Raw genomic sequence first — 18,919 nt, forward strand, 5'->3', positions numbered from 1 at the left:
ATAAATACCTATAGAAATCAACAAAGAGCACATCAGCACTTGTGTCGGTACACTGTGCAATCAGTTCTAAAGTATAGCTGCTATTGTTTTCAGTACATTTCACACCTGTGAGGAAATGACAATCTGTGGCTTTCACTACCCTGATTACATCCATATGTAGACTGAATGCAATAACGCTCTCAGTATCTAAACCGTGAGTCATCCGCACAGCTCGTGTATGTTATGTAACAGACGTTCGCCGGAAGCTAAAACAGGAGAGATGTGAAACTAATAAAACGTTTTTTCATCAAAAAACCCAACAAACTCCAGAAAAGCAGTGGGTTTGCTCCAGCTGCGCGGAAGCTCCGCCCACAACAGTTTAAGGAAAATACTAAGGACTTGTTTGATTGGTCAGCTCATAAGAGAGACAACTAGGACATCGTACATTACTGACGACACTGACTGTTACAATAGCCGCTGCTGAGGATTACTGACACTGATCCGGATTGTCAATCAAACAGCTGGAGCCCGTGAGCACATCAAAGTGGATCTGCAGAACCAGGAGTGGTAACACGCCGCAGATGCGGAGAGAGGGCTTACGACGCGCACATCATCCATTTTTTAGTATAGCGGAATAAATAAACTCAAGCACAAACGGAATAATCAATATGACATAACCACACAAGATCTCTGGCGTATTGGGAATATGCCCTGCCTTAGGCCGATGCTTACTGCTGTGGAGGTGAGTTACTTAAAGTGAAATCTACGAGTTTTTCTCACTTAAAAGTACAAGCAAAAGTTGTTAGGACAACCTTGGGAGTTGACTTGATGAGATGCTTAAAGTCGCATTCTGTACATTTTTTGGGTTTAAGATAAATAAACAGTTATTAAGCAAGTACATAGACACATTTTTTCTTTCAAACTGATTTGGGGATGTAAATAAAAACGCAAAGATTAAAAAAATCAATAAGAATCCATCTCAAAATTATTTTCTGTTTTCCGAACTGGATGACAACGATACATCTAGAAATGCTGGTCTATTAATTTTTGCGGTTTACTACCATAGTATGAAAGAATACAATGGTACTCAAAAGTGCACCTATTTGCTGTCATACATTCTTCAAAATGTCTTCTTTTGTCTTCAACAGAACAAAGAAAATATAAAGCAAATTTTCTTATATGGGAGTCAATAGGGGGCGGAATCTGTTGGTTACAAGCATACTTCCAATATTTTTTTTTATTATTATCACTTTAAGCTAGCTTGAGTTTCTAGTTTGTTGCTATGTTTAACTGTTAGAAGACTTGAACTTTTTTACAACACCTACAACTGACAATAACAGTTTGGGGATTATCCATCCATCCATTTTCTACCGCTTATCCGAACTACCTCGGGTCACGGGGAGCCTGCGCCTATCTCAGGAGTCATCGGGCATCAAGGCAGGATACACCCTGGATGGAGTGCCAACCCATCGCAGGGCAAGTTTGGGGATTATAAAACATAAAAATTACGAGTGAATAAATATGGATTATAACAAACTTGCATTCATGTAAAAGCAATAATTTACCACTCAGATGTGCATTTTCAGGCGCACAATATAATGTTAAGATTCAAATCCAAATTCATCATTATCAATATTTCGAGAAACGGATTAAAGTTGACGTTGCAAGAAGTAAACAAGGGTCAAGAAGCACTTCCGATTTAATTTTTTTGATGTTTTAAACCTTACATATATATCTTAAAAATATCTGCTTAACATCTTCTGTTTAGCTTTCCTGTAGCTCAGTGGTTAGAGCATGGCGCTAGGAACACCAAGGTCATATGTTCCATCCCAGGGATTGCAGATACTCGGAAACAAATGTATAGTATATTGCAATACAAGTCATATGTAAACGGCGCACTAACCACAGGGCCGATGCTTTTTCCCTCTTTCTGGCGCGTGGGAGTTTGCGCTTCTTTGGGGTCTGCTGTTACTATTTTAGCCTGATTGACGTGCATTAATATTTAAATAACAAACCTAAGTAGACAACCGATGTCGAGTAATGCGCAAAGCGGTCACGAACAGACAGAGGTGAACCGTTAAAAGTTTTTGGCACATGTGCCCCGAAATAACTTGCTACGCAACTGTTTTCAAACACATATGTGGAGGTCTCTGGGCTAAGCCCCGGATATCCACTCACATTAGAACCGCCCCTGGACTACACAGTTTCTACAACGGATGCGCGTGACAAGAGATGATAGAACGCATTAGAACCCATTATAATTTTACATTTTGTCCGCAAGTGGTGCGGCACGACAGTCCCAGCAAAACAAGACCTGTGCCACATCGCATCACGCCGCGTCACATCCCGTATAGACACGGTGTAAGACTCTAAAAAGGTCAACACATCCCTGTCCAATATTACTTCTTGTAAACAAAATCTCTCAACAAATCTGCCATTCAGACTAATTATCATCTAAGTAAGGAAACAGCAGCTACAAGAAATTAAATTAATGACACGCAGCTGTTTGCCCTAAAGTTTGCTGTTCCTTCTGTGTTTTGGTCAATTAAGCAAAGAACCTCAGATTGAAAACAGGATGTCTTGGTAAATTCAAAGCCAAGGCAAATCTATTGTCCACGGATTCTCAGTTAAAATATAGAAAAATATATATTTCGTACTCTCTCACTAACCCCTGGCTTTGACGGCCACAAGGAATGTCCTCTGCTCACGCGAGCGCAGACACGACCTTAATGAGGCCGATTGTTGTAAATTTTATGGATGACCTAAATCCACTCAGACATTAAAAAATGGAGGCAGTGATCCAAGAACAGACCGCTCAAATGTCCTGCTCGATAATATTATAGAGCTTTGAAGAGGCAGGGAAATAAAAATCAAAGGCTCACGGTTCACCTGTGCAAACTCAAACCTGACCCATGGGTGTTTTCTTCTGTGTAAAACAAAAAAAATATTTTGAGAAACATTTCAGTGGTCCACATAATGGAAGTCAATGTTGGTCATTGTTGTTTGGATGCTAACGTTCTTCTTTTGCGTTTTGCAGAAAGAAAGTCAAACAGGTTTGGAATGACATAAGCGTGAGTAAATGATGATACAATTTGTTTTTTGGGTGAACCTAATGTGAACTTCATGTGAATGATGTCGCCTGCCTGACACCATCAATCATCTCCTGTGGTTGGAATTCATTTTCATTTATTTTCCATTTTCAATTTCCTTAAAACCACTGATTATATGACAGGTTTATCACAGCAGCCTGCTTCTGTGTCCTGGAAATGCCAATTTTCACTCTGAAGTGTTTCTCAGTGTGAGACACAGGCCCAAATTTTACCCAGCTGACAGTCCGATAGAGCAAAGCAGCGCCATGCATAATTCACACATCCAATGAAAGATCGTTCTCTATGCATCACTATAACTCTGAAAAACATCGACTCTCAAAGGCAAGAGTTACCACATTTCAGGATCAACTACAAAAACATGACTTAAATCAGGCCATGAGACCCCCACATTCATTCCAACAAAATCTTATCTGCATAATATGATTTTTCACAAAACATCATAACTATTCTAATAAATGGTTAGTTCACACAAGAAATAAAAGTCTTTCATGGCTTATTCGCCCTCATGTCATTACAAACCTGTAAGACTCTTACTTCTGTAAAACTCGTGAAGGTCCTCTGTTTACCTTTACACCATTTCTTCAACTTTAAAGCAGCACAGTCTAGTCAAAACCCCCTCCGTTACCACCGCGCAAACGTGCCTTCATCATCAAATTCACAAACAACTTACTGTCTAATGAGATTATATATCATTTGATGATTGCTGGCAGATACTGATATGGAAGTACAAGCCTACCAGCAGTGGGATTTGAAGATCGCATGGGGGGGGGGGTGTTTGTATACGAAAGTCTAATTGTACAATCCAGAGCTCCGGCTGCCCTGAGGAAGGACGAGGCCTTTGCGATGCGTCCTGTCATTCGCTCATCAAAGTGACTGACGTGATCCGACAGCGCCGCGGCCTGCGGTCAGAGGAAAGAAGGATTTTGCACTGTCACTGGTTGGCTGGTGGAAATAACAGCTGATGCGGAAACACAGAAATACCAGAAGAATCGCAATGCAAAAGACATGTCTATTGTTGTGTCAAAATCACAATTGAGGCGGTCTTGCTCCCATCATTCCATGCTCCTTCATACAGTCTTCAAGTTACGCCTGTGATATTTTGCCACCTCTAGGGGTAAAATTACACACTGTGCCTTTAAGAATTTATAAGAGTTAAGACTAACAGATAGGGCTGCACAATATTGAAGAAAAATGCGACCTCAAGATGACAAAATCCAGTTTTAACCAAAGGTTTTCACCAAACTGATGGTTAGATGTCAATATTTGATGCTTTAAATACTCTTGTGAAGTCTCAAAGTTTTCAAAACACTTTTTTAGTCTGGTATATGAATTGCAAATCTGTGATGCTCCATGCTCCTCATAAATGGGCACGTGAAAATTAAAATCCCATTACTAACTCATCTTTTCTCCATTTGTTGGGTATTACTGCTTCTGATTTGCACATTTTAATTGACAGAAATCCTAGAAAGTGTGTTGGTCACAAAAACGTGCGTCCTTTCTTGTCACATCCGTAACACATACTTTTTCCTCTCTTTTAAAATAGAAAACTCATGCATAGACTGATTTCTCTGATGTCTGGACTCAGGGGTTTAGTAAAATATAAACAGATGATTCAATATATTGCAGATACATTCTTTGAGAATTTATAGTTCAAGTCTTGACTGATAATGTCACATCCATAAGACTGGAATTGCCCATATGCGAAATAAAAAGTATAACCAAGATACATTTCACATTCTTTCTGATCATATTCCACACTCAGAGACATGTCTTCTTGCACATAGCAATATGCACATTTGCAATATTTTGATATATACTCCAGTCCTACCGTAATGACTAAATACAATTATATCCCATTGCATTCAAAGTTCACCCAAATAAGAAAATTCTGTCATCATTTACTCGCCCTCATGTTGTTTCAAACCTGTATACATTTTATTGTTGCACTGAACACTAAAGAAGATATTTGGAAGAATGCTTGCAACCAAACAGTTCTGGGGCTGAGTAAATGATAACAGAATTGTATTTTCTTGGTGATGCAAGGATACATTATTGGCCACAGTATGATCGGTAAAGTTCATCCAGGTATTCCACACATACAGATAATTTGCATCCTTACACACAGTAGACATACATAATGTTGCACTAGAACTTATTCTAGCATGACATTGCAAAAAATAGGCACTGTCGGCACGTCGGCAGTTTATGAGGTTGTAAAATACTCTCCATATGTGACTTTCTCTACACATATCTATATGTGCTTTATGTGTTTCACACAGATTTTCACACATGCACGCCTGCTGTGAATGATAAACGGCAAGTTCTACAAACCCAGTCATGAAATGATTGACTTTAAGTGCGGCAGTAAAGAGACTTGTGAAATGAGACAGACATTTGCTATGTCAATGCAGAGCACCCCAGCTGAGAGCGAAATAACACATCACACATCTACCGTCTCTGGGTACCTTGACCCATGGGGTTTAATATGGAGGCTCCCAACACCCCGAAAGAACTTTGTTAAAACTAACTTTTCAGAAAACCAACTAACAAAAATTCAACCCCCACACCGCTGTTTATTCTAATAATGCACCCATTTCTTTCTGCCCTGTGGTGTTGTTCAACCATAGTCGAACTCCATCTGACGTGTTTTTATAATAAACCACAGCTAACAGTTTCGGTTACACAGGCCGTGTTCCAGCTCCCCTCTTCTGCTTTAGCATATGAGAGACAAATGAACAGTTTAACATCGCCTTTCTTGCCATGTCTGTTCCAATCCGGCCTTTGTAACGTCTCATGTCAAGCTGTCGGGATACACTAATGACTCTCTGTATGGGAGAAACAGTACTGAACCGCACGGGCATAAATCAAAGGCATCATTTTATCCAGCCGGTTGGTGATTGTGATGTGTTTGTGCACCGCTATGAAGGGGGAGGGGGAAACATCAGCAGGCAAGCCTGGAGAGGAAATGGTGGTTGCCTTGGAAACCCTAGGCTGAGGAAGAGAGGACCGCCAGAGAGGGAAGGAGGAACGAGGGAAAGGGTGAGGAGGCTATAGAAACAGATGCATCATGTTTTGTGTTCGTTTCCATTTAGTAGGTTTTTGTTTGTTTCCATTTGGTTTGTTTTGTGCGAACGGAGGTAACAGAAGAGTTTGGGGTGAATAGACTAGAATAAATTATCAAATCAAGTTATGTCTGTTTTATATCGATAGCGAGAAGGGAAAAATGTCAATGCTGCAAGCCAGGTCCGAACCCGCATTGCCTGCATGATCACCACTGTTTAATGCATCAATGTGTCAACCACCAGGACACCACTACTATAGTGTCTCTGAATTTGTTCTCCAGTTCAATATGTTGAAGTTGTCTGATACATTGTCATAGAGCAAGTGCTAGACACAAACATCAACAACACCGTGTTCATTCGGTTATACGCCCCACCATGTCCTCAAACATAAGCAGTTGTTTTCAAGGAAACTTCCACATGACATCTCTGCAGTTCACTGTGTAGTTGTTGCAGATCAAATATGTAATGCCGTTGCATTGATGAACAGCACACTTGTGTATTTAACTGGTTAAGTCATTTTAAGGTAATGCATGAAAAAAACACTTATCAACTAGTCAGGGTTGCATATAGTTTTTCGTAAATTTTCTTTCATAATCATTTGTCTCCTTTTAACGCATTTTGACCCCCCAAAAAGCGACCAAAACCAAACACCTTGAAAAACATTCACAATTACTTATACGCCCTACAGAGCTTAAAACATTGTGTAAGAATCGCTAAGGTGACAATATATACTAACTAAAATAAAATATAATTTCATAGTAAATACAGAAAATAAAACACCAGAATAGCTTAAATTTATCTGAATTTACAATTTTAAAAATGATCTTTAATCCCACATCCACACTTCCCCTAGCTGATCTATTTTTTCCTTTTCACAGCGTCGTTTCAAGAAATATCACGATTCTGCGTACGCACGAAACCGCTAAACGGACTCAAAACAATGTAGTGTACATGCCATATCAGAAAAAAAATCAGACACAAAATCTTTACGTATACTGCTATATAAGCGTGTCTCCGTGTGGACGGCCTCCAAGTAAAATCACCATTTTTATTTTATTCTGTGAGAGTGTCCTCCTATATTCCAAATAGTAAATATTTCGATTTGTTTAAGTGGATAAAACTGGCCAAAATAACAAAAAGATGCCACGTTGGCAGATCTTGAATACTGTGAAGAAAACAAGTTTATATACGTTATTAAAAACACAATACTAATTGGTACAATACAACACATATTTTAAGATCAGTTGAAAACAAACATGGAATGATGGAATAAGCAAGATTTGTTCAACATTCCTCCATTTTTGCATTATGTTAACACGTCTGTTGGGAGATGCAACAGAACTTGGCTGGAATTGCCACAAAACCCGAATGGTCTCACGCATTTTTTTCTGCAGCTGTATATGAGGTCAACACTGTTTGCGTGTAAACTGAGGCACAACACAAGACTGTTATATCTTCATGTCATCTACCTATACCTGCAGGCAAGGTTTCCACAAAATCCCACATTTCAAGTTGCATTTGTCTCAAAAAAAATAAAATAAGCCATAACGGTTCTTTCTATCTGGTTGCATCATACATTGAGACATTACCCAGACATATGGGGGTGGATTTGTCTGCACATCTTTCCCATAATCCACCAACAACAACAACATCCATAAAACTATAGGTCAACTCATTTCAGTTTCATCTACCTTCCCCAACAGCTCATCTGAAAGGTCTTAAGAGAAAAAAACTACATGTTACTATTTTGAGGAGCAGGATGCTGAACCAATGAAATTGCACAGTGGGCGGGGCTTATCAGCATAACATCCAGTGGCTTGCACATGATGCTGCTGCATCTTGTTAGATCAAAAATTCAGATTTACTTGAAAGATTGTTTATAAAAATGGGCCGAAAACCAGTCTGACCAGCTAGCACATTTCCAAAACCTGCCAACCAAACAAGACTACAAACAAACTATTTTTTATTTTATGAAAATGCGATACCAAAAAGCCAAGAAGTCCAAGTTGTTCGCCAAAATAAAACGTGTCACTCACACGGCACCGTCCGGAGGTAGAGGTTGTCACGAATGATTTGTTGAAGCTCGTGGTCCACCGAACCCTTCTGGAACCGTAGGTTAAGATAATGCCGAAGATCTTTATCCACAACACCTCCTGAAAAAGCACAAATAAACAATGCTTAAGTTAAAGAGAGAACTGTCAGTGACTTTTATCTTACGACTGGAAAGGGCACATATGCATCACAACATACAGTACAGATGTGTCACTGATGCATCCGACCAGATGTTTGTCTGAAGCCAGAGACACGCATACAAATGCAATAAAATGTAGCTCTTGAGGTATTTTAAGGTGAACAAAGGACAACATAATGACAAATCTTGTCTTTCAGCCATGCCACAAGAGAGACGGTCTCCTCACCCTTTCCGTTTTCAGCTCCAGTCATAACCTTGACCGTTTTGAGAAGATGCATGAGAAAGCACGCTCGAAAATGCACAAATCAAGCGCAAATAAGTGTTTGTTACGATATAAATCAACTTAAATCATTTCACAACTTCATGTCTTATTGTCACCGGTTAACAAAGGCAAACGCGGCTCCATCAGCATCACTTCAGAGACGATCGAGTCCAAACCATTTTTGATGCATAAGTAAATATTTAGACATTTTCGTCCAACGATTACAAACATATAATAGTTATAAAAATGCATATAACTTAAAGGTACACTGTCAGATATCCACTCGATGTTGGTAAATAATCGATCCTCGATGACGCTCGCTGCGACCTCGACATACCGACACACATCATCAGAAAAATCACAACCGACAAACTTCTTTTAAAAATCCTTAATAAATATCTCACTTGTCTTCATCATCCATTATCACAATCCCTTTCCTTTATAACCGCTGTCTCCCCCTCGCAATTCCAGCGGTCCAGATGATGTCTCCGTCTCGGCTCTACTCACCCCTTCAAAAATCCTCTTTTCATTCCCCCTTATAGTGTCGATCCCGTTTATAAAGCGCTCCGTTATACATCACTGGATGCAGCGGTGATGGAGCTAATTCAGTCCACTGGAGAAACGGAGGAGGAGATGATGAGACAGCCGGGAGACAACGGAGAAAAGCCTGTCACAATAAAGGCTGTATTCTCATTGGCTTGACGGATACTGAAGTCTCGCGTCGCCCCCTGTCGGCGCGCGATGGTATCGCGATGCTTGTGTTTGTGATACAGATGCTGTCGGACACATCACCGAAAAGGCCAATTTGTTCACACCAGATGCTTCCTGCTAGCTGGCAACCCGCGAACTTGTTGACCTCGTGAAGACATCCGTGTCGCGAGCAAAGGGGTATATAGGAGTAGGAAATTAAGCTGGAAATGCCATTTAAGAAAATTGACCAGATTATAGTAAATTGAATACCACTTGTAAAACCAGTTTTACTACAAATATCATTAAACTACGCTTAATTTGTGGTTACAATAGGTTTACTATAAATCAATAAATATATACATCCACGGTTGCTACAGTTACACCCTGGCTAATATAGGGTATACTCAACTCAACTTTATTTATATAGCGCTTTTTACAATTTTCATTGTTACAAAGCAGCTGTACATGAGACACATTGAATACAAGAAAAACAACTAAAGGAAACCTGTAAAAACAAGAAAAAGGTGAAAACAACAAAAGACAGACATACAAATGCTCCACACACACACACACAATATGCATACATGCTTACACACATTGACATAGACGCACACACACTCGCACAGTGAAAGCACACATTTGAGATAAAGAACCACAGGTCAACTATTAAACAGACTATAATTTCTTATATGCAATATTAATTATGTCTAACTTCTAAATTCTAAAGCAGCCCCCCCGGCCAGGCAAATAGTGCAAAACAATATGCAAACGGTGGCGAGGAACCCAAAACTCCAATCGAGAAAAAAAACCTCAGGCCCAACCAGGGGATTCCAGTTCCCCTCTGCCGCTGAACAAGCTCAACAGTGCTTGCACAACAAGGCTAAATAAAAAATAAATAAACTTACGAATAAGTTAAATTATAGATTTAAGATTATCATTAACAATCTAATAGCATTTGAAGTGTTGTAGAAAAATCGTGTCAAGTTGTAGCGTCGTGTCAAGTTGCTTGCGTATAGGCTATTTAACACTTCTCATATATGTTAGAGGAAAAAACTACCATTAAACCGGCATTTTGCCCTTAGGATTTTTTGTTATAGTCTTTGGTGGAAAACCATGCACAATTTTTACAGAGAAAAAATCAAGTTACTTTGCTTCCCAGAGCTAGAATCATTATATTAAACATCATATATGTACAATAGTAAGTTTGATCATAAGTTAAATTTTCAGATATTTTAAATCACTTTGTTTTGTGGATTTAAGATCATGTCAAATCTGTATGGCCATCTTATACAAAAAAACATTGGATATCATCACAAAAGGCAAAGAATTAAATGAAAAGCAAAACCTAAATATACAATTAGTGTGAAAAATATGTCTATATAAAAGAAATGTTTACTTGTATAATGTATTAAATGAATTGACTGGAAATACATAATAAAGTACATCCTCTGTATATATAATTAATATACAAGTGATATAATTTCAACTTCATTTAATCAAAATCTAGATTAAAAATATTACTCCAACAACTTTGCAAGACTGTGACATAAACAAGGTCAGATAAAAAAACAAACTGGGCTTGTTATACTTTTTCACGGGACATACGTGAACTATATTAGTCACAATCAAGTTCCACAAACCTTTTTAAATCTTAAAACAGCGAAAGGTCGAAAAATGGCGCTCTGCAATCTTGCACGTAAGAAAACCCTGATGTTCAACTAAGGTCGACATTTTGTTTGGTAGATCTAATGTCACTCTTCAAGGACGTTCTTGCGTATCCCCTGATTTCTCAAGAGGGTGAGGCTTGAATTGTCCGACTTCTTGAAATGTGAGAATGAAAATGACACATCACACAGGAGCAACAATAACCCATAGTTACAAGTAACCATAGTATAACCCTTCAAAAATGACATTCTTTTGGGCAAACAAAAGACAGCACCATCCAAGCTGGTATGAGTAAAATGTGCATCAAACATCTGCCAAAGAAAATTAAGCGATGAAATTGGGGTTAGGAATGCACAGGAGATGTTTAGAACTGATCTGAGACCAGAAAAAACCCTGCTGAGTATAAATCTTCATGACTTAGTCAATTTAACAAGGAGAAACTGAGGGCACAGATGAGATTTTGTGGAGGAAGACGAACCTTTGACTCACGAGAGAGCGAGGTCGCATCATTTGTCAGCGCATCGAGTGACCTCATGAGCAAAGCGTGACATGAGGGTGAGGGCGAGTTCGACAGCTGTTAAAGACACACTCGCGCTCCCTCTCCACCTCTCGCGCAATCCCAGAAGGCACCTCTTTGTTGACACCTCTCAGCCACTTCTTCAAGTGATGACAGATGTTTGTTGATTAATCAATCAATGCATCCACACACAAAAACACACATTTGTTTTGGAGGAGTACACAAAGCACACACTTAACCTGGTTCACACATACGCACACTTTTTCCTCCACGTTCCTTCCGTTGACCTTGAATTCTGAGACTAGTCTCAATTTGTTCTCAATTTATTCTCAAACCACCCAAGAATAACAATCCAGACAATAAAGAATTGTACTTTTTTAATGGGAATATCTGGGACACCTGCCGTGCGATTTGGTTAACACTACGCGGCTGGAATATGTCACCATATTGATTTTTCTCCTCGCAGGAGAAGAGGTTAATAAAACATTCCAATGAGTTTGAACTGTGTCTTTTTGACGGCATAATCCCACCCGACACTGTTGCCCTCGCGGAAAATAAGCGAGCAGCTTATCGATTGACTGAAAGTTTTTCTGAAAGTTATTTAGCAGCGGAGCCCATCGGATAAAACGCAGACAGAACACAGAGAGACCCGATGAATCCGCGGACACGGAGAGGAAAACCGTGTGTGATGTTGTCCAATCAATATCTCCTATTCTATGCCACCAACTCCTACAAGAGGTCAGATTCTGCATCGTCTTGAAGTGGATGTGCACAAACATAAACAACACACAATGTTCCTCCTTTACTTTAAATAAAGAGTTTTCAGACCATTATTTCCAATCATTTCATGACTTTTCTGTGGCGTTTGTAACTGGACATGATTACTGAACAAGGATTTTTAATGAATGTTTCTCCACAAATATATTTGGAAGTTGGCAAAACTTAATTTAATGTAGTATAGAATGTTGACGAATTTATACTGCTTTTCATGATTTTCCAAGAAATGTAAAAGATATTTCCAGTTATTTCAGGGAGCCCTCTTAGGGGCCATTTTCACTACACTGCTTTTAACAAAAAATAAAAATAAACAGAAAAATGTGTTTATGTTTTGGGGGTCTAAAAAATGTAAATGTTATTGTAAACAACTAATAGTTGTTTTCGATTAGTACAAGTGTAATTTACAAAACACTAACAGTTTTGTACACAAAAACTATGTGTAAACAAAAAGTTTTGATGTCATTCACAAGCGCTTCATACGATTGTTTAAAAAGTGACAAACAAAGGGAAACCTTCCCTGTTTCTTAGTACATTTTCGTAGTACCTTGCTCAGTGCTCCCTGGTTACTCTTCCATAACGTTAATGAAACATAATTCGGTGGGTACTATATAAAGTACCAACTTCGCAGAGTTGTTTATTGTCATATTTCTTAAGGGAAATAAAGAAGTAAACTCGCCTCATTTAGGTCACTGATATCTGAAAGAAACAAAAGTTTAAAACACTTTCTTATGAACACCAGTCCAATCAGCTTATCTCCTTTTAAAGAACTTAGTCCTGATCAAAAACTTTGTGCTTACAGCTAATGTCAACATTATGAGTTTTACAACATTTATCGATTCTGCTTCCCTTTCTTTTCCTATTGTTTTCTGTCCTCTCGCCAAAATCTATATCAATAAAACACCCAAAAAATAAGATACATACTCTTCCCAGTCGCACATTTTCCCCATCCTGAATCAAACCATGTGTGCGAACAATATAAAAAAAGAACAGAGAGAACACATTAGGGCACATTGTACTTCCTCGGCACACGGCAGCTTGAAATCCCCCAATCAGCACAAAGAAACCAAATGACCCGCGGTACTGCATTGAACCCTTTCGTGAGGTATGACAGCATTAGGTTTTTTTGACATGAACACTTCACATTTACCAGGCGTGTTCGCACAGCACGTTTCCGGAGCGATCAATCTCTCCTCTTTGTTAAAATCAAGAAAAGCGAGAAATGCTAATTATGGTTTTGAAGATCTGACTCACTTTGTTTATCCTGTTACTGTGATTCACAACAGAAAACCACTCGCACCTCTAACTGTAACAACACAACACATAGGCAGGCAGCACATTTATGTTTATGTAACAGCACATGGCAATATATAAAATTTAATGCATATACATTCATAACTATTAGTTACTTAAATGCAAAATCATGCATCATTTATGAACACCACATAAATAATTCTTAATATTGTGTGGTTTGTTCCTGAAAGGTGTTTCATTACGATTACGAAGCGATTTTTGCCTTGCAAATGATTAAAATCTTAAAAGCTTGTACAGAATTGACATTTACAATTATGCATTTGACAGATGCTTTTATTCAAAGCCTTACAATGCCTTCAAGATATACATGTTATGAGTATATGTCAAAACCATGACGCCTAACCTAACACAATGTTCTACCTGTTGAGCTACAGGAACACAGAATACTCCCACACCACCCTAGCAACCACCTGAGAGACTTAAGCAACCGTGGTGAACACACAGCAACGGGAGGGGATCTGTGCAAGCGACAAGATCTACCCGCCTTTCTTCCGAAAATGTAAAAATGGATTGATTAATCGCATCCTGAATAAAAGTTAGCGTTAACATAATATATGTGTGTGCACTGTGCATATTAACTGCATTTATAAACACATAAACATGCATGTACTGTATATATCTATAATTTAAATTATATATAAACATTAATATATACATGCAAATATTTCCTAAACATATACATGCATGCGTTTATAAATACAAAATAAATATGCACACACAGTGCACAGACATATATTATGTTAACAAAAACTTTTATTCCGGATGCGAATAATCGTTGAACAGCTCTGAGTTTATCCATAATTTGGATGACGACGAGGTCATTTAAAAGCAGCCAAGACCAATGAGTCTTTCCTGTATGAGCTGATGCTCCATCACACATCTGACAAAAGTAAGAGCAGGAGGTACAAAGATAAAGATTTTGTTGATGTTCGCTTGGATCTTTCGGTTATGAGTGATAAAAATATCTATGACGTGCGCACTTCTTTCATAGTATAATGTATAAATGTATAGGATAATGCAATGTAAGTCGCTTTGGATAAAAGCATCTGCCAAATGCATAAATGTAAATATGGTTTTAAGACTTTTTGAAAAGGAATAACCACTAAAACTTCTTTCTCAAAGACTCTTCAAAAGACACTGAGTTTAGGCGGCCACCTCTTCTAAATATAGAAGTTAAATCTAAGTGCTTCAGTTCAAGGTTTCAATTTCTTAAATCATTTCTATGACAAATTACGCCTGCAAGTGTTTCAGAGAAACAAAAACACAATAACTAAAACAGCAAGGACCAGCGTTACTATTGCTCTTATTTACGGATGTTTTCCCAAATATTATATAAATTCAATTTATCATCTTATAAGGGAAAAGTGTGCTATTACTTTTAAAAACAATTTAACTTACAACATTTGCCTGGTAGACTATAAAACTGTTGAAAATGTTCCATAGACTTTCATTGAAGAAGGCTCTATCTAGGGCGCCAGATAACATGAATATGGTCCATATGACCCCAAATCATACAACTCTTTTGACAGGAAGGTAAGAAATATAATTCTTTAGTAAGTACCAAGTAAGTACCAAGCATCACCATAGCAAGAACTCAGAACACCCATCCGACTGCAAAGCAAAATAAAGTAATACTCTGAAAACCACCCAGAAGGCCAAAACATTTCCATTTTTCTCAAATTATATAATATAAAATTATTAGTCCATATCCAATGGATCATCACTTGTTTGACAGCACTGCTCGGGTGACTGGCCCTCATGAGAAAGATCAGACACAGATTTCAAAGATGTCGATGTCATGTCAAATATGTCACCTGGTCGTGCAGAATCATCTGGAATTGCATCCCACCCAACCGTTGCTTCTCCCACCATCTGCTGGAGGAACGCAACTGTTATTTTTCTCTGAAAAACATCTTGGATTCGTGCTGCAGCATGTTCTCTTGTGAACAAAAACGGACTAATTTCAAGGTGTCTGCGTAGTTTACAAATTCAAAATTTTTTGTATCTAGATGACCCCAAGAGGTGATCCTAGTTAAAAATGCCAGTGCCAATGTATAGATATGCATGTGAATGCAACAGAAAAACATAATTTGCAATGTATATCTCAGTTCACCAATACGACCTGTTTTCCTCAGTCCCGATTGAAAGCATTTTCCGCTCCCACTCAGACCAACGCAAGTAAAAACAACAGTGTGAATTTCAGGTAAATACACTTCGGGGATCAATTCTGGATCTCTGTGACAAAGCACACACTCTGGGGCATTGAAATAGACATTAAAAGCCCAAAACCACATAGTGATTACTGCACAAAAAGACCTTTCTCTGCTAGCTCCTGTGACTCCAGGCTCTTAAAGCATCGCCTTTGTTTTGCATCCCGCTGTCGAGCGGTTCCACAAGAGCAGCCTATACCTCTTTAATTTCTGCATGCGTTTCTAATACAAAAACAAACACTTGGCTCATCTTCATATCCTCCACGGTGAAAAAACAGAAACTGTAGGCTGTAGTAAACATAGAATGCAACATAAGCAACAATTCATACACAATGTATAACAGTGAAGCGCTTTAATACAGTGTTATTGGCTGACTCTGAAGGCCTGTGGATGTTTAGTTGCTCGTGGACATTGTTTTGCATTCGCTGGTTAAACACACAGGATGAGTGTGCATTATGTACATCTACTTGACTGAGAATACTTCTTATAAAGAAAAGAAGACCTTATTTTGTGTTATTTGATTAAAAGAATCTCCCTGATGCAAACGTTACAAAATAAATAAAACAAATTGCTGACGTCAGGGAAACTGTTATTATATATCACAAAAATCAACCCCGGTGTAATAAGAAAAAATTAATTGAAATAACTATTTTGGATGATTATTATATATAATTATTAAATAATCATCTCAGCACAATTAGCTGACATAATCACAATTGTTTCAGATAACCGCAAACAAGGGGAATCTGCAGCATTTTACATCCACTGTCCTTGATCTGCACTTACTGTTTCGTTCGATTGACATTTCTTCATCATTTGTGTTTTATCAGATTTTGTTTTCTTGTGTTTATGAGTTTTATTAAAGTGATTCCAGATTTCCTGCATCTGCACAGCAGGACAACATCATCCTCATCTCTCTGTTTTTTCTGTTAAGGTCACTCTAAAGGGTATGTTACTAGTAACAGAATTTTCACATTTTTTATGTATCTATATTTTTTTCATTGAATAAATAAATTGTGTTTAATCGTTATCATTTTCAAACCCTTTAGACAGACAATGAATCGCCATAACTGCAATTATTTAAAGCGGCCGTGCAACAGTGCGCAGACGTCACTTACACTTGTGTGCAGGAGAGAGAGAGAGCATAAGTTTGTGAAGTTCAGGTGTTTGTTTGTTCACTGCATTTGGGAAAAGAATGTTACATAAACTGTGGATATAACGCTGGATTTGGAGATCTCTTGAAACGGATATATAGAACCGTCCCGGCGCTAAAAGATGCCGGACATGAACCGCATGCAGTGAGTGAAACTGATGTTTGTGTTTTGTTGACAATGGTTGCGCACGTGCTTTGGTTCAGCCTACCCCTCCCCCCATACTCGCACGCGGTATGTTTTCGGAAACAATCGGAAAACTGTATCTATCTTTTATAAATGTGATCAAACTAAATACTCTTTGAAGATACAAAGTATACAATGCTACTCTTTAGGTACTCAACATTAATATGAGATTGGTAGAAACCTGTGTGTTACGCCCGCTTTAATAGACAATTAACCGTCAGCCATAATCCATAATCGTGACGGCCCTATTAACAGACCTTATTTTAACCATTTTAAAGGAGAATATAATGCAAGCATACTGACTAAATGTTCCATGCTCTTTCATTTAGAAATGGATTTGGATAAAAGCGTTTGCTAAATAAAATAAGGACTTTTTGATATCAGATATTGGCTGCAGGATTACCATGCCTAGAGGAACGCACGATATCCGTGATATTTTATCGTTATTGTGATAACTTCAGAATTTTTTGGAAAATCTAAATGTGTGATTTTGTTTTGTGTCTTTTTTGTGCCAATGAAGTTACATTGAAAATGTAAACATTGTGTTTCTCCAGGCAATTTTTTTTATATTTACAATATTACCATGCAGTATTACACTATTAAATAGCATGATTATTGCCAATACCGGAATATTGCAACACCCCCAGATTGAATGTTAACATTATGAAATGTCTTCATATAATTTTTACTTTAGTAACTACAAGCCTAAAATTGTGTTTCACCGTTTGTATGCAACACTGTCTGCCCAGTTCTAAAAACATACGATTTTGACACCAAAAAAGCATCATAGCAGGAAGACAATAATCTAATTTCATTTTCTTAGTTTCAACAAATACTGTTCGTCAAACCATTTCACCTGGCAAAAATAGCTACTATCTTGAAATAAACTAAAAAGCAAGAAATGTTCTACGCTGTTCATAGAAAATAACATCAGTAAATTCAAGTAAAATCAGAAGATTTAATGTATTACAGTTGAAAAAACATGTGTCCGCTCACATTAGTCCTTGGCCTTTTTTCAGCTGAATTAATGCAGAACTGAGCATCAAAATGACACAGAAAAACACTGGCTATGTGTGTATCAAAGAAAAGAACACAATGCAAGAAGCCGAGTAAGAGCGAGTGAACGCTTCCGCATTAAAGAAAATTACAGGCACTCTTTTAAAAAGGCTATCCGGCAAAGCGGGCTCTCCGAGGCCCCTACGGTGCACAGAGACGAAATGAACCGCACTACTGTTCACATCATAACAGATGGCCAAGCATTTTTATGCACACGATAAGAACTCCAGAATTCATTATACACCATATACGCTTTCTCCAGCGGATTATCAAAGTAAACCACCCAGCACAGAAACCAGCAAGAAACTGTTAAATAAAACCACGAATCTTGCTTCACACGCACCAGCACCCGTGTTTGTCATGTTAACATTCGAGACAGCTGTCTCTGACATCCCGCACAGTTGTAGTCGTGACTTAATAATGGATCAAGAAGCTTCTGCGTCATGATTGGTTCCTTCCGAGTGGCAATCTCAACATCAGTTTAACGTTCTAACGTGCACCTTCCGGTTGTCCGGTTGATTACAATCACTCCTAAATTCAACACATTAACAGCATCATAATCCCAAATAGCGGCCCGGGGGGACGTCAGATGGATCTGCTTTAGAAATTAGGTGACACTCTGTTAGACTGCAGAACTTAATGTTCGACTATTAGGGTTTATGGCACATTTCTTATTTGTGATTAACTGCACACAAAGTTGAATAAGGATCAGAAAATGGATAGAGAGCCATAAATAAGAAAAGTTATAGTCT

The 18,919-nt window shown here is 38.2% G+C and overlaps 1 protein-coding gene across 8 annotated transcripts in view; it reads right to left on the reverse strand.

Moving 5' to 3' along the window:
* The window catches only part of magi2b (membrane associated guanylate kinase, WW and PDZ domain containing 2b), a 65,181-nt gene that overhangs the window by 42,965 nt on the left and 3,297 nt on the right, over positions 1-18,919 (reverse strand). For 6 of the 8 annotated variants that reach the window (XM_056739840.1, XM_056739843.1, XM_056739849.1 and 3 more), the window contains exon 2: positions 8,188-8,304. In XM_056739840.1, coding sequence (XP_056595818.1) covers positions 8,188-8,304 — 117 coding nt within the window. Of the gene's footprint in view, positions 1-8,187; positions 8,305-9,008; positions 9,055-9,111; positions 9,251-18,919 lie in introns of those variants that run through there. The other 2 variants (XM_056739846.1, XM_056739845.1) reach the window with 2 other exon arrangements.

This window comes from Triplophysa dalaica, chromosome 24 (assembly GCF_015846415.1).
Source record: "Triplophysa dalaica isolate WHDGS20190420 chromosome 24, ASM1584641v1, whole genome shotgun sequence".
Lineage (NCBI taxonomy): Eukaryota > Metazoa > Chordata > Actinopteri > Cypriniformes > Nemacheilidae > Triplophysa > Triplophysa dalaica.